The sequence below is a fragment of the Danio aesculapii genome, chromosome 5, assembly GCF_903798145.1.
Source record: "Danio aesculapii chromosome 5, fDanAes4.1, whole genome shotgun sequence".
Classification (NCBI taxonomy): Eukaryota; Metazoa; Chordata; class Actinopteri; order Cypriniformes; family Danionidae; genus Danio; species Danio aesculapii.
The window spans coordinates 20,901,233-20,921,474 of NC_079439.1; the positions used below are offsets into that span (position 1 = coordinate 20,901,233).

Consider the following 20,242-nt stretch of genomic DNA (forward strand, 5'->3'; position numbering starts at 1 on the left):
AAGAAACTCATTAAGATCTGAAACTACATGAGGGTGAGTAAATAGTGAGTAAATGTTCTAGTAAAAATCATTTTTGGGTGAACTAACCCTTTTAAAAAGGTAAATGAAATAAAATAATATTCAATGTATTTTACACTTAAATTTGCATCAATGTTATGATGATGATATAACATTCTTACTGCCACCATTGAACTACAAACAGATTTATCAGTACACACGTCCATCCAATATCTAAATAAATATGTACAGTATTGATCCATCTTAACAATGAGGTATATGCTTTTCTTATGACAACAGATGAAACAATCTTTCCAGTCCTGTTTATAATAATATTCTGTATAAAATGCTAAGTGCAAAGCAAATGTTGAACAACAAGCTATTTTTAGATGTTACTTTATAAAAAGCTTATTAACAGGTTCATTTTGTCTGACTATTAAACACCTGATCAGTGTTTTGTCTTCAAAAGAAGTTAAGGCTTGAACAAATGAACAAATTGAACAAGAGTGACTTAGCATCGTCTTAGTGGATTATTTAAAAGGAACGAACTAACCAAGGAGTGGCTCAGATTAGATTCTTTGCTGAAAGTTTAGGGGCCTCATACTGTTAATAATTAAAATGTCCTTTACCCTGTTGACATTAGAGGTTTAAGCGGGGAGTGTTCTGATGACGATTAGACACAATTATCTGGTCACCATTAAACATTCACATGCAATGTTTAATTGATTCACCAGTAGGCTTAACCTACAATGACCCAGAAAGTCATGTCATTCTCTTTTCATTAATACTGCCACCAGATTCCCTTCTTTAATTCACACCTCAGCTGACTGCTCGCTTTTAATCAATATTTAATCTTCTAAAGTATCTCATTAATTATGAATATGCCTGACAATAAAATCAAATCAGACTTCTCAAATCAAATCAGACCAACAAAAAAAAAAGCTTCTGATGATTATGGAATGAGTAGCAATCATGCAATTATTAAAAATTATTTAAAAATGTGTAAAGGCCATTTGGGTGGTAGAATGAGCATTAATTTAGTGCAATTTAATAGCTTTTCAAGATTAAATCATCCTAGCAGAGTTAAAATTGTTTATAAGATTGATTATCTATTAGTGTAATGGGGTTGGCCACAATTAATGCAATAATAACTGTATAATACACAGATCAATCACCCTGACATGCTTATCGTGTAAAGACCAAGACTGCACACAAAATTGTAAACTTCTCAAATATTAATAGTCATTTTTTAAGATTGTGACAATGAGTAGCAAGTTTGAATTCACAGTACTTTTACTATTGCTACTTTAGTCATTTTCTCAGAGCATTTACTAGTACTATACAAAGAAACTATATGTCCCATTTCTTTTAGTGAGATTATGAAGTGGGCATTCAATGGACACTTTACTATCACACAAGGCCACAAGAGAGGATTTGTGAATGGTATTGAAGCACCCCAGATAGACACCCGATTCGAATGTTACCACTCGACTGAATGGGCATTATCAGTGGTTATCATCTGATAAATATGGGTCACTAGGGGCCTTCTGCGCCAACTGGCTCAGGCTCAGAAGGCTGTTATCATCCATCCACATGGTTAATCAACTATATTAACAGAGAAGACTCCACATCCAGATTTGTTTTTACATTACTGTGATGCTGGGTTTAGGGTTGGGGTAGACATTAATAAAAACAATTAATGGGAAATTTAATAAATAATATATATAATTCTCGTTAACTTCCGGTCTCATTAACTTCTTGTGATCTATAGCTGATTAACCATGTTGATGGATGATAACAGCCTTTTGAGCCTATGGTAGGCACAGAAGGCCCCTACTGGCACATATCTATCAGCTGATAACGACTGATAATGCTCATTCAATCGAGTGATAACATTAGAATTGTCTAAGACAGCAGACGAACATCTTGGAGACATCTATTTGATGATTGTCTTTACATCTTGAAAACATTTATTAGAGCATTTGTTTATCTGCAATACATTTATTCATTCATTTACTTTTTGGCTTAGTCCCTTTATTAATCTGGGGTCGCCACAGCAGAATGATCCGACAATTTATCCGGCATATGTTTACGCAGCAGATGCCCTTCCAGCTGCAACACATACACTACGTATAATTTAGCTTACCCAATTGACCTATACCACGTCTTTGGACTTGTGGGGGAAACCAGAGCACCCGAAGGAAACCCACGCAAACACGGGTAGAACATGCAAACTCCACGTAGAAACGCCAACTGACCGAGCCGTGGCTCGAACCAGTGACCTTCTTGCTGTGAGGCAATTGTGCTACCCACTGCACCACCGTGCTGCTCTGCAATACATGTATCAGACCTTTCCATTTGGACATTGTTGATAATATGATAATATAAGATGTCTATAATTTTGAATGTTACTACAGTATATGTTGTAAAGATGTTTATTAGACCTATATCAGACCTTAGCAGATATTTTCAAGACTAAATTCTCTATAATATTTTAAATCTTGTAGGTGTATGCTATTTGGCTAACTAATGCTCATAAAATGACAACATGGTGAATGTAGTACATAAAGATTATATGCATGATTCTCACATTTGTACTTTTTACAAATGTGAGAAAACTGGAGAATGCTAGAAAACTGGGTTGGGCTGTCTGGGACGGTCCTCAAATTGTTCAGATCTTACCTTGAAGGGAGAGGTTACTATGTCAGTATAGGTGATCATAGGTCGAGGTGGACACCCATGACATGTGGAGTCCCATAAGGCTCGATTCTGGCACCTCTCCTGTCCAACCTTTATATGCTTCCTCTGAGCTAAATAATGAGAAAAAAACAAATCTCCTACCACAGCTATGCTGATGACACTCAGATCTACCTAGCCTTACTGCCTAATGACTACAGCCCCATTGACACCCTCTGCCAATGCATTGATGAAATTAACAATTGGATGTGCCAAAACTTTCTTCAGTTAAACAAAGAGAAAACTGAAGTGATTCTCAAGGTGAATGTGTACCTTGGCTCTAAGGGTCAAACAACAAAAAATAAGGTCAAGAATCTTGGTGTGACTCTGGAGTCAGATCTGAGTTTCAATAGTCATGTCAAAGCAGTTAGTAAATCAGCATACTATCATCTCAAAAACATTGCAAGAATTAGATGCTTTGTTTCCAGTGAAGACTTATTCATGCTTTTATCAGCAGCAGGGTGGATTACTGTAACAGCCTCCTCACTGGCCTCCCCAAAAAGACAGTCAGACAGTTGCAGCTCATCCAGAACGCTGCGGCCAGAATTCTGACCAGAACCAGGAAATCAGAGCACATCACACCTGTTCTTAGGTCTTTACACTGGCTAAGATTTTAAAGTATTATTACTGGTCTATAAATCACAAAATGCCCTAGGACCTAAATACATTACAGATATGCTCACTGAATACAAACCTAACAGATCACTCAGATCTTTAGGATCAAATAAACTAGAAATTCCAAGAGTTCAGTCAAAGCAGGGTGAATCGGCTTTCAGCTACTACGCCCCTCGCTGCTGGAATCAGCTTCCAGAAATGATCAGATGTGCTCCAACATTAAGCACGTTCAAATCAAGACTGAAAACACATCTGTTTAGCTGTGCCTTTACTGAATGAGCACTGTGCTATGTCCGACAGATCGCACTATTCTATTTTCTCTTCTTTTTCATTCTTTTATAACACATTTTATCTGTTTTTATGCTTATTTATTTTATTTTTTTTAACCATTTTTATTATTTGTTTTTATTTTTCTTATACTTGTTTCTTTTATTCCTGTTTATGTAAAGCACTTTGAATTGCCACTGTGTATGAAATGTGCTATATAAGTAAACTTGCCTTGCCTTATTGGTCATAAAGTATATAATTAAGCGTGAATTCGATGGACTTTACTATCCTATGGGGCCACAGGAGTAAATGTAGGTGAGGTGATAATGACACCGTGGTCGATGTGGTACTTCTCACCCAATATTATACAATATAAAATAGTCAATGACACTGTTATTACTGAATATGGGTTTAACCTATAAACTGTAAACAACCAGTAAAATGTTTTTTTTTTTTTTAATCTAGGTATAATGAGGTGCCACTTTTTACCTCACAGGTTAACAACTGAATATTAAAATTAAACTTTAGAATTAACAAGCTACTTTTGGCAGACCATGAATAACCCCAAAACTAGAGACGAATTTTCCCCTGCAAAATTAAGGACAGTTTAACCCAAAAATAAAAATTCTGTCATCCCTTGTGTCAAACCAGTTTGATTTTATTCCTATTTCTTCTGGAAAAAGCTGAAAACCTGTAACCACCCTACTGAAAAAAAAAACTGCTTAAACCAGGCTGGTTGGCTGGTTTTAGCTGGTCGACCAGCCTGGTTTTAGAGGGGTTTAGAGGGTCATTTCAGGCTTGTTTTCAGTTATTTTAGCTGGTCAGGCTGGGAGATGACAGCTAAAATATGCTTGACCAGCCAAAACCAGCTCCATCCTAAAACCAGGCTGGTCAAGCTGGTTTAAGCAGGTCATTTTCCAGCCTGACTAAGCTAAGACCAGGCTGAAAATAACTGAAAACCAGCCTAGAAATGACCAAAACCCATCTAAAACAGGTGGGTCAACAGCTAAAACCAGCCAACCAACTTAGGCTGGTATAAGCAGTTTTTTTTTCAGAAGGACATTGACTTCCATAGTAGACCTATTTGTTTTTCCAGCAATAGAAGTGAATCGTTACAGGTTTTCAGCTTTCTTTAAAAAAATCTTCTTTTGTGTTCAACTGAAGAAAGAAACTTATAACGGTTTATATCTGAGAAACTGAGTAAAAATTTCAGTAAACTTTCCCTTTATGTGACATCTCCATGTTTTGAACATGCCTTAATTGAATCTTTTGCTCTATTTGTTAGATTGTTATTGGTTAAGCGCTTGCTACTGTACACTTTTATGTTATTTTGCTATAGTTGTCTGATGCAAATTAGTGTAGAAATGCACATCATCCATACACGCAGTACACGCTTCGCTTTATAAACTGCTTGTACTTCGTTTCTCGCCGTAGGTAACCAGGAAGTAGAGGCGTAACCAAGTGGACCGCTTCTCTTTTGGTGTTTTGTTTACACATCCGCCGTCGGTAACAGCTTTTCTTTTGACTACAGTTTCGTTAAAATACGCACAACTTTCAACGTGAATATAGAACTGACTTAGCAAGTCGATTCTAACATCTACTGACTTATTTTGTAGTGCGAACAATAGTAGTAACGTTAATAATCCTCATTTGCAGCATTATGTTGTCATGACTGCTCCAGTGGTCGCAAGTCAAGATCTCCTGTAAGAAGTAAAGTCGGCCTTCGCAGACCCATGGCTCTCCCGACGCTCTCCGCGCACTGGCCGAGTCGGGTGCGGACTCTGGAGCGGCAGCTGGTGCGGCAGCGGGAGCAGGAGGCGCGGCTGAGGCGGCAGTGGGAGCAGCACTCGCAGTACTTCATGGAGCAGGATGTCCGCAGCAGCAAACAGGCGCAGTGGAGCTCACGACAGTCCTTTCATCGCAGGTGCTTATGCCTCCTGTAGCTTGTGCATTAAATGTATTATTGAACCCCTACTGGAGTCTTGCCAACACTTCTGCCCACAACAACAACCTGTGAGACCAGAGTTTCCAAAGCATCAATACAATAAGATTTCGGTTATAATCCTGCTGAAAGAAAACATCATATGCTGGTAAGGTATGTTTTAATGCTGGCTTTTGCTAGTCCCTTACTGGTCAAGACTAGCATAAACCAGCATCAAAACATATCTCATCAGTGTAGCCTATGCTGTAAACTCGGTCCTGGGGTCCGAAGCTGGATTCGGTTATTGACGATTTGACATTATCCAGGTCGTTTCGTTCGAGTTGTTGTCATAGCAACTGTTCTGGTAGCTTAAACCTGCTCAGGAGCAGGCTTATTTGATATAAACAGGATCAGAGCAGGTGTTTTAAAGGAAAAGTAACGCTGAAAGCATGTACAGAATGCTGATATTTTCTTACAGTGGTAACCTATAGATTATATACACTTGGGAAAAAAGTAAAATAGTAAAACAAAAAAAAAAGTTTATATATACATGTTCATAATTTACAATAATTAATCATATTTAATATTAAATAATTATTCATATTTCTATTTATATATAAAATATATAAATAAAACTTAGTAAATAAAAGTACATAATGAGGTGGTTCTCCCCAAGGGGATCAAAGAGGACATTTATTAATATGAATTTTTTTAGATACAAATGTTTACTATTTAAAGGTACCGATCCAGCTTTAGTACAATTTCTGAAAGATTATAGACATAAACAATATTCAACTGTTTTTATGTTTGTTTGTTTTTTAATAAAGGAATATTAATTTATGCAGTCATGCACATGTTTTGACTGCTAATATGCCAGTGTTTTGATGTTTTGCAAAAGTTGCAGACGCCTTTACCGATTTCAAAATGCTTTTTTTAATGCAAAATTAATTTAAATTCCTTACGCTGATTAAGAAACTAAAATAGGCAGCGACTACTGAAAATCCGATCTAAAAATGTAAAACTAAATAAATTGCTAAATACTTTTGACACATGAAAGAGTAAAGCCTGCAGTTCACAACAAAGGTGGAAAGTTATTGCGTGTCATATTTAACAAACCATTTGGGGGTCCGGTGTTCTACATATTTTAGTTCCAACCCCGATTAAACACACCTGAACCAGCTAATCAAACTCTATCTACTAAGCCAAACTATGCAGGACACCAGCCCTCAGGACCAAGTTTGGACACCCCTGGCCTGTGCTGCAGTTTTCAGTAGAGATTTTTGTGTTTAGTTTTTTTGTATTCAATGTAAAATAAAAAAAATTATTACTGTACACAATGTGCAGATGTATACTCAGTATTTTCAATTTAAATCTGGCCTAAATAATGTCTATTGTAATTACAAGTAAATACATTAAAGGGATAGTTTACCAAAAAAAAATTAATTCCTTCCCATTCACTCACACTCAAGTGTTTTTAAAGTTTTATGAATTCATTTCTTCTGTTGAATACAAAGCAAGATATTGAAGAGTGAAGAGCAGCGGCCATTGGCATCCATAATAATAGTCTGTTTTGTCCAACATTCTTCACTACAGTATATCTTTCGTTGTTCAATAGGATAAAAAAACTCAAACAGGTTTGGTACAAGCGGATGATGAGTAAATGAAGACATGGTTTTCATTTTTGGGTGAACTATCCCTTTATCTGAATAAGCAAGGTTTTCTAAACTAATTTTGAGAGGAGCATGTGATATGATTGATCGCGGCTGGTCTCTCATCCGCAATCATCGATAAACCAATCAGATCAATTCAAGCCTAAAATAAATAGCCCATTTTCACATTACTTCCCTTATCTTCGTTTTTAAAGAGTCCATCCATTCTCGGACCCCATTTCATGCTAAATGACCAGACAGGAGCCCTGGGCTCAATTATCTCTGAACACAGGTTTCTCTCCTGGCACAGCATGCCTAACCTGCAATTAGTATCAAGCAATATCTAAGCTTGAGCTCTTGAATTAGAAAAGAAGGATAAAATTGAAGAATCTACAAAATCCTATAGATTTGTTTTCTAAGGCCAGAATATCTTATAATATTTTAATATATCATATTTAAGCCACAGTATATTAATATACATTATTAACCTTATTCTTCAATGTGAACGTGCGCTCATTTTTGCGATTTGTTTTAGAACTTCCGATTCGGTCGCCTATGGGAGAAATGACTAGGAATAATAAATGGCAGAAAACGGTCAAACTACTTGCTCTACAAACAGGTGTTTGCATGACAATACAGTCAGAATAGAATAATATAATAAGAAAATATCAGTTTGCAACATCAAGCAGCAAAACAAGCGGTTTTAAATGTCTAAAAGTAAAAGTATGTGTATGAGACTGGAACTGTATGAGACTGGAAGTCTCGAGCCAAAAAGATTCAAATGGCTGCGCCCGCTCGTAAGTGAAGAAGGTAAATAATGGACTTAAAGTAGAAAATGAAATCAAAACTAACCATTATGATTTTGTTAACTCATATTGCCAGTTTTGGGGTGAACAATTATCTGTGCATGTCATTAAGAAAAACATTAAGTTTGCCCTTGTAATTTATAATTAAAATCTGATTAAAATGGTATTAGATTCTGGTTCATGCAGATAGCTCACCCAAAGTCATTTTCTTCACTTCCAGTTGTTCCAAACATATTTGTGCTTTTTTGTTTGAATACAAAGATATTTTGAGGAATGTTAGAAAACAGCAGGTCAACTGAATATCTTGTTTTGTGTTCTGCAGTAGTAAGAAATTTAGCTTAGAATCACTCGAGGCTGAGAAAATGGTGAGGCAATTTTCATTTTTGGGTAAACTAGCCCTTTAATAACATAATTTATTTAAATAATTAAATATGACACATTATTGAATATGATAATTTTACTTTTAATCAAGGTTGAGAAGTCTTTCTGAGAAGTAAAAACTTCAGTCTATGGAGTGTTAAAGTTCATTCCTGTTTTTTTGGCAGCACCAGTTATGAAAGTATCTTTTCCATACATTTTTTTTTCTTAAGTAGTTGTTCAATTGTTATAAACCAAGAACTAAACAAACCAGCTATGAGGAGAATCACAGCATTGCAAAATTTGATTTAAAGTTAAAATAAATAAATAAACAACTGAATAAAAATCAGACAAAGCTATATAAAAGTTGAAGACTGCATACTTAATGATTTTAAAGAGGAGGGAAATACTGCAAATCAACTTTTAAAAGATTGTAATAACTTTGCAATATTTATGTGAATAAAAAAAAATATTTTCTTGGTCTTGTAGCATGTCAGCATTTCAGCGGGAGCGCATGAGGGAGGAGAAGCAGCGGAAATTAGAGGAGCGCAGGGAGCGTCTGAGGACGATGCTTCAGGAGGAGAGAGATCAGCTGGAGGCAGAGCTCAGAAATATTCATCCAGATAAAGACACACTGGCCAGACAGCTAGTGGAAAAAACAGACGCCCTCCGTTCTGCTAGAGAAGAGAGGAGGAAAAATGTATGAACAGTAATTGTTCTGTCATAAAGCCCTGTTATGTTATGTTACGTTATGTTATCTGACTGAGTGTCATATCTGATCTGAAATGTTGATTTGTTTTTATCTTCTTCAGCTTGCACAGGAGCTGCTGAGGGAACACTGGAAGCAGAACAACTCACAACTGCGGAAGGTCAGTCATACGTTGCGATATGAATAAATGAATATCTCAAAACTTGACATCCAAGTTAGTTATGGGTGTTATTAAGGTGCAAGGAAACACCTTAACATTTTCTTATTAAGAAAAAAATAGAATGTCAATCAGCAAGTATGCATTCAATTGAATAAAAGGGCCAGTAAAGTTAGTAAAGCTGGCAGCTGGTTCTCTGCAGCTCTCACGTAGTCACCCTCTAAAGCAGGGCATGGTCAGTACCTGGATGGGAGACCAATGGGAACCCTAGGTTGCTGCCGAAAGAAGTGTTAGTGAGTAGAGGACATTTTTCTCATCTGTCCTTTGGATGAGACGTTAAACCAAGGTTCTGACTCTCTCCGTGGTCGTTAAAAACCCCAGGATGTCCTTTGAATGGAGTAGGGGTGTGTCCTGACCAAATTCGCCCACTGGCTTCTGTCCGTCATGGTTTCCTAACCATTCCCATATCACTTTGCGTTTAGCTGCAAGCAATCAGAATGTAGAAGTCCACCACTTGAGAGTATTCCAGAGAACACAGTCCTGTGAACTTTGGTTCCGACCACAGTTGTTCCCAAGAGTTTGATTATTGCTGTTGCCTAATTTCCAATTATTTACGATGTTTTCTTAAAGGACATACTAAAAAAGGCGAGTACTGGTGAGTTGATGTGCATAAATGTTATATATATATATATATATATATATATATATATATATATATATATGTATATGTATATGTATATGTATGTATGTATGTATGTATGTATGTATATATATATATATATATATATATATATATATATATATATATATATATATATATATTTTTTTTTTTGTTATTAAAAAAACTCACTCTAACTATAACGACAAAACAGTATTGCTGCTTCAGAATATTTTAGACATATATGAGATATGTGGAGCAAAGCCACACACGCAACAACTTAGTCTTCTATAGTTAAATAAATTTGATAAAGCGGGCAACATTCTCATGCTAGAAAGCACGTTTTATGCGGGAATTTAACTGATTTGCTGAACAGCCCCTTTAAATATAAGATCAATGTAGTGAATTTTGCCGCTCTCGCCAGCGGAGCTGTGAATGCAGACATTGTTGTCGTCAGAGCGGCCAGAGCGAACTTTGACATCATACACTGAAAAAAATTATTCAAAGAAGATTCCTTGGATTTACTCAATTTTTTACGTTGTGTGGTTGTAAACAATTTATTTGGGCTGAAATTAAACAAATTAGTTTGACATTAATAAATTTAATTTGTTTGTTTAAATTCAACACAAATAAATTGTTTGCAACAGTTTTGCATGCAACACTTTTTTCAGTGTAATTGGCTTCATCACTCTTTCTCTTGGTGGTGGACGAGGAGATTCCCCCCAAAATTTGTAAAGCGCTTTGAGTACTCAGAAAAGCTCTATATGTAAGTAATGGCTGGTTACATGGCTAGTAGTTTTCCACCATAACCAGCCACTCACCATTTTCACGAGCAAACAATTTTATTGTTGGGAAAATATTTAATAATATTTTATGTGCATAAATTTGAATTAGAATTTTGTGTTATTTCCACTTGCTTCCTCGTTTATTTAACTTTTTTGTGTATGAGCCTGCTCAATGAGCATGAGCAAATGGGTTGTGCTTTCATTAAAAAAAAGTGTCGCATTGCAATTACACTGAAAAAAAAATATTCAAAGATGATTCTTTGCTAGCACTAGCAATTTAAAAATGATTTTGAACTAGCCAAAGTGGCTAGTGGGGGTGTCTGTCTAACCTGCCACAGCTGAAATCTACCTGCATTTGGCAGGTTGGCAGGTGTTAATGGCAAGCCCTGGTTACAAAAGTTTTTTAGTCCAGTAAATGCTATACTTTTTTGAATAAAAAATGTCCACATCAATTTCCATAAAAATATCAAACAGCACGATTATGTTCAATGTTGACAAAAAAAAGAAATAGAATAATATAATATATTCATTTAAAAACCATTCTTTAAAATTATAAAGACCTTAAATTTTGAAACAACAGTGTAAGCCACTGTTATACTTACACTATTAAACCCTCAAATTACAGGAATAGCTTGGTTATTTTCACTTCTAACATTTTATATAAAATTTATTATTATTGTTTCTTATTATTCATTACTACAGAGGAATCATGATCACCATGATTTTTGAATAATTTTCTTTCATGAAAATATAGTTTGACGTGAGTGTAAGCTAATACAGCATGTGATGAGATTCTTCCGTGACTGAACTGGAACTCTGAGCTCAGGATTTGGTTCCAAACACACGCAACCACTTCTGGAGCATTATTTAATCAGACATCTGAGTGTCTCAAATGATTGTGTGCATGCAGGTGGAGTCAGAGCTGCACAAAGATCACATTGTGAGTCAGTGGCAGGTTCAACAGCAGGAGAAAAAACAGGTAAGACATGTTAAATGTCGGCTTAAGCATGAATGCAGCTCAGTTGCTTGTGTATGAATAATCTTACTTGACAAAGGATTGCTTAGTTTAACATCTCCAGTGTAATGTAAGTTTGTTCTATAATACTTAGGTGGATGAGAGAACACAGGAGGAGAAACAGCGCTTTGAGAATGAGTATGAAAGGACCAGACGGGAGGCTCTGGAAAGAATGAGGAAAGAGGAGGAGAACAGAAGATGGGAGGAAAAGAAGCGAGCTGAGGATCTCCGTAAACAGATGGAGGAGCTCAAACTACGGGAACAGGAAGTATGGAATTACTGTAATAAGCACTTACACTGGTAAAGCAATGTAACTTGTACAGATGAAGTCAGAATTATTAGCCCCCCTTTGGGTTTTTTTTATTTATATATTTCCCAAATGATGTTTAACAGAGCAAGGAAATTTTCACAGTATGTCTGATAATATTTTTTCTTCTGGAGAAAGTCTTATTTGTTTTATTTTGGCCAGAATAAAAGCAGTTTTTAATTTTGGAAAATCATTTTAAGGTCAAAATTATTAGCCCCTTTAGCTATATTTGTTTCTCGATAGTCTACAGAACAAACCATCGCTATTCAATAAATTGCCTAATTACCCTAACCTGCTAGTTACCCTAATTAGCCTAGTTAAGCCTTTAAATGTCACTTTAAGCTGTATAGAAGTGTCTTGAAAAATATCTAGTCAAATATTATTTACTGTCATCATGGCAAAGATAAAATAAATCAGTTATTAGAAATGAGTTATTAAAACTATTATGTTTAGAAATGTGTTGAAAAAAATTTCTCTCCTTTAAACAGAAATTGGGGAAAAAATAAACAGGGGGCTAATAATTCAGAGGGGCTAATAATTCTGACTTCAACTGTGTAAAAACAACCTTATTACCTAAACAAATGCTAAGATTGTAAGGTTAAAGAAGCAGCACCAAAAGTGTGTTTTTCATTTGTTCCATCTCTTCTATATGTTTCAGGCTGAGCGTCTTAAGCAGGAACAGGAAACTCTGATGTCCAAACGTTGGGAGCTTGAGAAGCTTGAGGATGATAGGAAGATGATGGAGGAAAGCAGGAGGAGAACGGAATTTGGGTGAAATATTTAGACATACAGTTCAAGTCAGAATTATTAGCCCCCCTGAATTATTAGCCCCCCTGTTTATTTTTTTTCCCCATTTTTTTTTTTCATTTTTTTCCCCAACGGAGAGAAGATTTTTTTTCAACCCATAATAGTTTTAGTAACTTATTTCTAATAACTGATTTTTTTTATCTTTGCCATGATGACAGTAAATAATATTTGACTAGATATTTTTCAAGACACTTCTATACAGCTTAAAGTGACATTTAAAGGCTTAATTAGGTTAACTAGGCAGGTTAGGGTAATTAGGCAAGTTATTGTATAACGATGGTTTGTTCTGTAGACTATCGGAAAAATATATAGCTAAAGGGGCTAATAATTTTGACGTTGATGCGCACTCTCTCTCTGACTCAGTGGGGCACTCCCTGCCCCACTGCACCATTTTTATACAATATATTATGCACATTTTTAATCTGTTTTACATCATGTCATGATATATACATAAAATACAAGTAGATAAATGTTCCCTTATGTTCACTCATCTATTGTACATATACAGTATATACACACACACACACACAATGAATCACAATAGGCTTAGCAAATATATAATAAAGAAATAAAATAATATAGATAGAAAAAAATGTGAGAAACAAATAAACAATGGTTAAACTGCAAATATTAAGTTTGGATCCATTTGCTCTATATATGTCAGCACTAGCTGCCAAATAAGATTCAATTTTGACAGCAACCTTTGGCGGAGTACAGAATCTTCTCCATTGTAAGATGGTACATAAGATCCCTAATCCAATGATTTAAAGTTTGTCCTTCCATTTGAGCAGTATAAGACGTCTAGCAATTATTGTTGAAAAAGAAATCATACTTTTCGTATTATTGTCTAAACTGGGATCTAATTAAACCAAATAGTCCTACAATTGGGCAAGGGTCATTTGATACATGCAAAATATTTGAAAAGAAATTAAATAATAATTGCCAGAACTTGGTAAGTTTAGAACATGACAAAAACATCACAATGATCACAATAGGATCACATCACAATTTAATTTTTTATATCAATTATATTGGAACAGTTCATGTTTACATTACCCAGAAAATCCACCAATCAGATTGCACAGTGAACAATGTTCTTCAAAACTAATTTTATCTCCATCCATTCCCATGTAGCAAGCAAATTATACGACTGAATGGTAGTACTTATTTCTATATAATATTTTAAATAATATTATTTAACATTTATATACATATATACATATATATTTATATATTTCCTTTGCCTATTTAAGGACAGTCCGGTACCTTTGCTGATTTTGTAACATCTGACTGATCGTTCATAATTTACACTTTGTATGCATATTCAACTTTTTAGGCATCAAATTATGCATATTAAGACTATTACAAATGACAAGAGCACCTAACAAACTTATTAACTTAAACAACATTTTTTTTATTTCATTGAAATTATTCAAAATTTAAATTTCAAACTATATCAATATATAAAACAACTTACCAAGCGGTATAACTGCTTCCACAGGCGTTTCCTGACTCGTCAGTATCGAGCTCAGCTAAAAAGGAGAGCACAGCAGGTGCAGGAGGAGCTGGTAGGTTACAGCCAAAACTTCAATTTGACCTCTTTTTGCCCTCCATATCATATATGCAACAACTTTTTGATTGTGAAATTATAAATGCATGATCGATACCTTTCCTGTCCACCAGGAGGCAGACCGCAAGATCCTGGCGGCGCTGCTGGAGGGAGAGCTGGGTGAGCAGAAACTGCACAAAGCCAGGAGAGAGAGAGCCGTCGCTGATGCCGCCTGGATGAAGAGAGTCATAGAGGAGCAGCTCCAGCTGGAGAGGGAGAGGGAGGCAGAGTTTGACATTTTATACCGGTGAGCGCACAGGCAAGATGTTTAATCAAGTGCATTTGTACATGGAAGTGGAAATACCCATGCTCCTGCTTTTTGTTTGCCATCTGCAGGGAGGAAGCTCAGCGTGTTTGGGAGAAGAGAGAGGCAGAGTGGGAGAAGGAGAGGAGAGCGAGAGAGAGACTCATGCGGGAGGTGAGATCTGAAGATCATGGCCAGTTCATCGGTGCACTCTGCACTTTACGTTCACACTTCAGCTGGATAATCAATAGAAAATGTGTTATAGATAGAAGTGTAGATATTATAGCTGGAGAAACATCTGACCTCATACTCACAAACAGACAGACAGATAGATAGATAGTAGGGCTGAATGATATTGGAAAACCTAACATTATGATATTTTGAATATTTGAATTGAATAATACATTTAATAATACAATTTCAATAATAAAAATAATTGAATAATAAAAATTAAAATAATTCAATTAAATCAATTGTAAGTAAAATTATAAATGGTACAATTTCTAATGCCTGAATGTTTATAAAATAATTATACAGTCACAGGCCTCAAAACACATGTAAATGATAAATTATAATACAAGCTCAACATTATATCCTGCATTGTGACCATTGCAGATGATCACATTGCAATATTGATGTTGAAACAATATATTGTGCAGCCCTGATAGAAACGCTTAAATGAAATTAAGCCACTGTATCAAATTATTTTTATGTCAAGTATGCATGGGTTATTAGAGAGAATCCATCGCTGTTATAAATGCATAGAATGCATATGGTTAAAATATGGAGTATAGAATATAGAAAAAAGATTGGACTCATGGCTCATGGCTTTTTTCCCAGCCTTACTCTAGTATAACATTTTTTAAAATGTTCATTGTTCTGTACTACTATTATTATTATTGTTATTAAATAAAGACAAATTTCAAAAGAACAAAGAACAGCATTTATAGGAAACTAAAATGTCAAAATATGACTGCGAAAAATTACAAAATCTATGAAAATAAAACGATATACTAATTTTGACCTATACGTTTCAAAATAAAGTATACAATATATACAGTTGAAGTCAGAATTATTAGCCCCCCTTTGAATTTTCTTTTTTAAATATTTCCCAAATGAGGTTTAACAGAGCGAGGAAATTTTCACAGTATGTCTGATAATATTTTTTCTTCTGGAGAAAGTCTTGTTTGTTTTATTTCGGCTAGAATAAATGCAGTTTTAAATTTTTTTAAAAACTATTTTAAGGTTGAAATTATTAGCCCCTTTAAGCTACATATTTGCCTAATTACCCTAACCTGTTTAGTTAACCTAATTAACCTAGTTAAGCCTTTAAATGTCACTTTAAGCTGTATAGAAGTGTCTTGTAAAACATCTAGTCAAATATTATTTACTGTCATCATGTCATCATAAAATAAATCAGTTATTAGAAATTAATTATTAAAACTATTATGTTTAGAAATGTGTTGAAAAAAAAACTCCGTTAAACAGAAATTGGGGAAAAAAATAATTCAGGGGGGCTAATAATTCTGACTACAACTGTATGTAATGATTACAAATCTTTTTACTAAGAAAAAGTTGAAACCTAGTGGTTTAAATGATGGCAGCAAAGTATAAATACAATACAGTTAATTTGTATTTTGGGGCTGCACTCTGACCTTTAAATATATTATTTTGATATATATTAAATACTACTATATACAGTAGTCAACATTTGAAGTGAATCTAAAACATTTTTAAAATTGTCCGAAGACAAGAATGGGTATTGTTTTAGGACAACTTTGATGAAAAGTGATGATCCACTTTAAATGTTGATCACTGTATGTATATAAACAAAATATTAAATGTAGTCAAATTTGTGATTGTTAGTTTGTGTGATATTTTTTGTCAGGTCCTGGCAGGCCGTCAGCAGCAGTTGCAGGAGCGAATGCAGGAAAACAGGCTGGCGAGAGAGGAGTCTCTGCAGAGGAGAGAAGAGCTCATCCAACAGCTGGAGCAGGACAGACTCACTCTGCGCCTGGAGAAAGAGCAGCAGGAAGGAGTCCGGACCGCTCGCATACAGGAGATCGATGATCAGGTCTAAACTGCACACTCACTGTCTGGAATTATCCAAAATATCTCTTCATCCACCTTATAGTGCACTATATCTAGAGTCTGCCGTTTTATAATAGTGTCCAAATTATTAGGGAAAAACATTCGATCCAAATTTATTTGTATAGCTATTATCAAAATAGTTACCGTTCCAAAGCATCTATAAAAAATGTGCACATTATTACCACATTACGCTCAAAATGAGAAATGTTAAAGAGTCGTGTAAAGGTAAGCCAGTATATAAACATAGTTAACCTGCAGTTATACAGAATATACTGTCCTTCCAAAAAGGAGATGTCTATGTGTGTAATACATGTTCAATGAAGTGAATTATGTGTTCAACATCTGAATATTCAACGTGATAAGAATGTAAAAGCAAAAAAAAAAAAAGAAAAACCATGGCTGACTTGAACACCAAAGCAAAATTTCATTCATAATTTAAGCCAGTACCTCAGAGTCAGCTTGATGACACTGGATTGGATACCCAGTGAAAATAATAAATAACAAATATTCATACCCTTATGATGGGCCATTGAATTCTTTGAAAATAATGCACATCGATCTTGATGATGTGGTGACAATGTACAGCAGAGCTTTATTTTTCTAGTAATTGAACTGAATGCAGTCAATTATTACTGATTATTAACAAAAATACTATAGTTATCACAACTATAGATACTGTTCAGATCATGTATTTCAAACATTTGTCAGGTTTTTGTCCTAAAATGGCCAAAACGCGGTCTAAATGTGGTCAAAACCTGGAACTACTTTAGCAGAGTGTTTTATCTGAGGATAAAGTTCATCAGCCAATCAGAATCAAGCATCCAGCAAAAGAATAGTATAAATTATTTAAATTAATTCACATTTTATATATATATCTATATATATATATATATATATATATATATATATATATATATATATATATATATATATATATATATAGATAGATAGATATAGATATAGATAGATATATATAGATAGATAGATAGATAGATAGATAGATAGATAGATAGATAGATAGATAGATAGATAGATAGATAGATAGATAGATAGATAGATAGATAGATAGATAGATAGATAGATAGATAGATAGATTTATAGATAGATAGATAGATAGATAGATAGATAGATAGATAGATAGATAGATAGATAGATAGATTTATAGATAGATAGATAGATAGATAGATAGATAGATAGATTTATAGATAGATAGATATATAGATTTATATATATATATATATATATATATATATATATATATATATATATATATATATAGATAGATATATATATAAATCTATATATCTATCTATATATATATAGATATATCTATATATCTATCTATATATATATATATATATATATATATATATATATAGATTGATAGATAGATAGATAGATAGATAGATAGATAGAGATGTTTACTCTTATAATTAGAAATGCGATGGAATTTTCCACACATAATTTTTTGGTCACTTTAAATTCCCTCATTCATTTTAGTTCCCTCTTGCAATACATACATTATAAATGTTCAATAGCCAGTGTCTTCAGTACATGTGTTTGTCCAACAGGTGGAGCAGAGACGAAAGGAGCAGTGGGCGCTGCAACAAACACTAGAACAGGAAGAAGCACAAGAGAGGGAGGAGCTTCGTCTACAAGAGGAGGAGCTTCGTTTGGAAACAGACAGAATGATTCGACAGGGCTACCAGGAGAGAGTGAGTGGACATTAATGTGGTAATGAAGAGGCTGCATTTAAACTGTGAATGTTCATTTCATGTCTGTAATAAAATGTGTGTTTTTTCATCGTGGCAGATTCACAGCAGACCCCGGTCAGCATGGACATGAGGGCACATTCACAGGAGGAAAGTTTGTGCCACACCCCCCTTTCAGATGCTAGGAGTTTTTTTCTAGCACTGTTTTTAATCACATCGGGGGGGGATATCTATGTCCATGTTGATCTTGGCCACTTTGTGCTTCAAATGAGAGCCAGGTTTCGGTTTAGAGATGTCATAAATTGTTCATGATTTACTTTATGGCTCTTAAATAATTAGTGGTTTAGGTAAGTTCAATTTTTTTGTTGCACTTATGCTGAAGTTTGCATCCAAGTCCACTTTTATATGTAGATTGTTTTGTAAAAATTTCAGCGCTGACAGTTTTTTCAATAAATTCACAATGTCATCCGTCGTCTACTGCAGTCATATATACTGAGTAATTTTAAGTGGGCAGCAATGTGTGCAGGCAAATATGTAAAATAACTCTTGGCTAACATAACAATAAAAGAGATGTGGAGTAGATTTCTTAATGGTGTAGTGAAATTAAAATAACACATTTTAGATGTTAGTTTCAGCATGTTAGTTTTAAGGATAAGTTAGGCCAATAGCATAAAATGGTTAAATTCCCAATTTAATGTCATAATAATGATAATAATAATCATAATAATAATTCCCTACATTTATATAGTGCTTTTCTAGACACTCAAAGTGCTTTACACATTGGGGGGATCTCCTCATCCACCATCAGTGTGCCGCATCCACCTGGATGACGCGACGGCAGCCATATTGCGCCAGACCACACACCAGCTGATTGATGGAAAGGAGTGATGAAGCCAATTATGATTTGAAGATGGTTAGAAGGCCATGAAGGACAGATGCCAGTGGGCAAATTTGGCCAGGATGCCGGGGTTAAACCCCTACTCTTTTCGAAGGACATCCTGGGATTTTTAATGACCGCAGAGATTCAGGACCTCGGTTTAACATCTCATGAATGGAATATGGAGTCCCCATCAATATACTGGGGCATTAGGACCCACACAGACCACAGGTTGAGTGCCCTTTGCTGGTCTCACTAACACCACTTAGGGTAGCAACCTACCTTCAGTGGGCGGCCATGTGAGAGTAGCAAAGAGCTATCTGAGCTATCCGATTTTTGGCCCTATAATGGCCTTTCATAAATTTGTGTGATGTGAGGGTAAGGAAGCAGGTTTCAATAGTCTGTATTTCTCTTTAAAAAGAAAAGCCAAAATTAGAACATCAGAAATATTAACATTTTAGATGTTAGTTTTAGTATGTTAGTTTTAAGGATATCTATAAGCTAGTGTGCTCCAAAATAGTGACAAAATTTGCATATAGAAAATATAAAACTGATTTAAACATCCAAAGCTTGCTGTTTGTCACTTCCGCCTAAACGGATCAACGGTTTTTATTTCACGTCACCTCAAATTTCAGTTTCTCATCAATTCTTGACCAATCAAATGTTCACTAGTATCAGACATGCCCCGCCCACCTTCAAGATGCTGAAGGCGCTTCATTTGAGGCACTTGATCTCAGCTCTCACTGAAGAGCTTTGATATAAACATAGTACTATTAGCTGTTTTTTAAAAAGGGGCGGAGCTACTCTGTCCCGCCCTCCATTTTTCAGTTGAGATTACGTCAAACATCGAATAAAAAAATGCACATTTTTAAGCACTTCACGGGACCCTTAAGCAGTGAGTTTTAAATCAAAAGTTTATCTAT

The 20,242-nt window shown here is 34.9% G+C and overlaps 1 protein-coding gene across 2 annotated transcripts; it reads left to right on the forward strand.

Annotated features, from left to right (window-relative positions):
• Positions 1–5,054: 5,054 nt before the first annotated feature.
• tchp (trichoplein, keratin filament binding) lies at positions 5,055–19,024 on the forward strand. 2 transcript variants are annotated; one of them, XM_056457524.1, is made up of 13 exons: positions 5,055–5,121; positions 5,272–5,539; positions 8,838–9,048; positions 9,161–9,217; positions 11,568–11,636; positions 11,767–11,940; positions 12,638–12,750; positions 14,288–14,354; positions 14,470–14,642; positions 14,732–14,813; positions 16,528–16,713; positions 18,302–18,445; positions 18,543–19,024. In XM_056457524.1, exons 2-13 carry the CDS (start codon positions 5,349–5,351, stop codon positions 18,573–18,575), a joined length of 1,500 nt encoding a protein of 499 aa, XP_056313499.1. In that variant the 5' UTR covers positions 5,055–5,121; positions 5,272–5,348; the 3' UTR covers positions 18,576–19,024. The 2 variants fall into 2 exon arrangements, with proteins under 2 accessions (XP_056313499.1, XP_056313498.1); XM_056457523.1 differs by having other exon boundaries at positions 5,081–5,539.
• Positions 19,025–20,242: the final 1,218 nt, after the last annotated feature.

Bases quoted from the DNA above. Each gene is read 5' to 3' on its own strand.
- tchp (XM_056457524.1), top strand. From the start codon at position 5,349: ATGGCTCTCCCGACGCTCTCCGCGCACTGGCCGAGTCGGGTGCGGACT. The intron at 5,540-8,837 runs GTGCTTATGCCT...TTGGTCTTGTAG, and splicing joins CGACAGTCCTTTCATCGCAG to CATGTCAGCATTTCAGCGGG. The intron at 11,941-12,637 runs GTATGGAATTAC...TATATGTTTCAG, and splicing joins TCAAACTACGGGAACAGGAA to GCTGAGCGTCTTAAGCAGGA.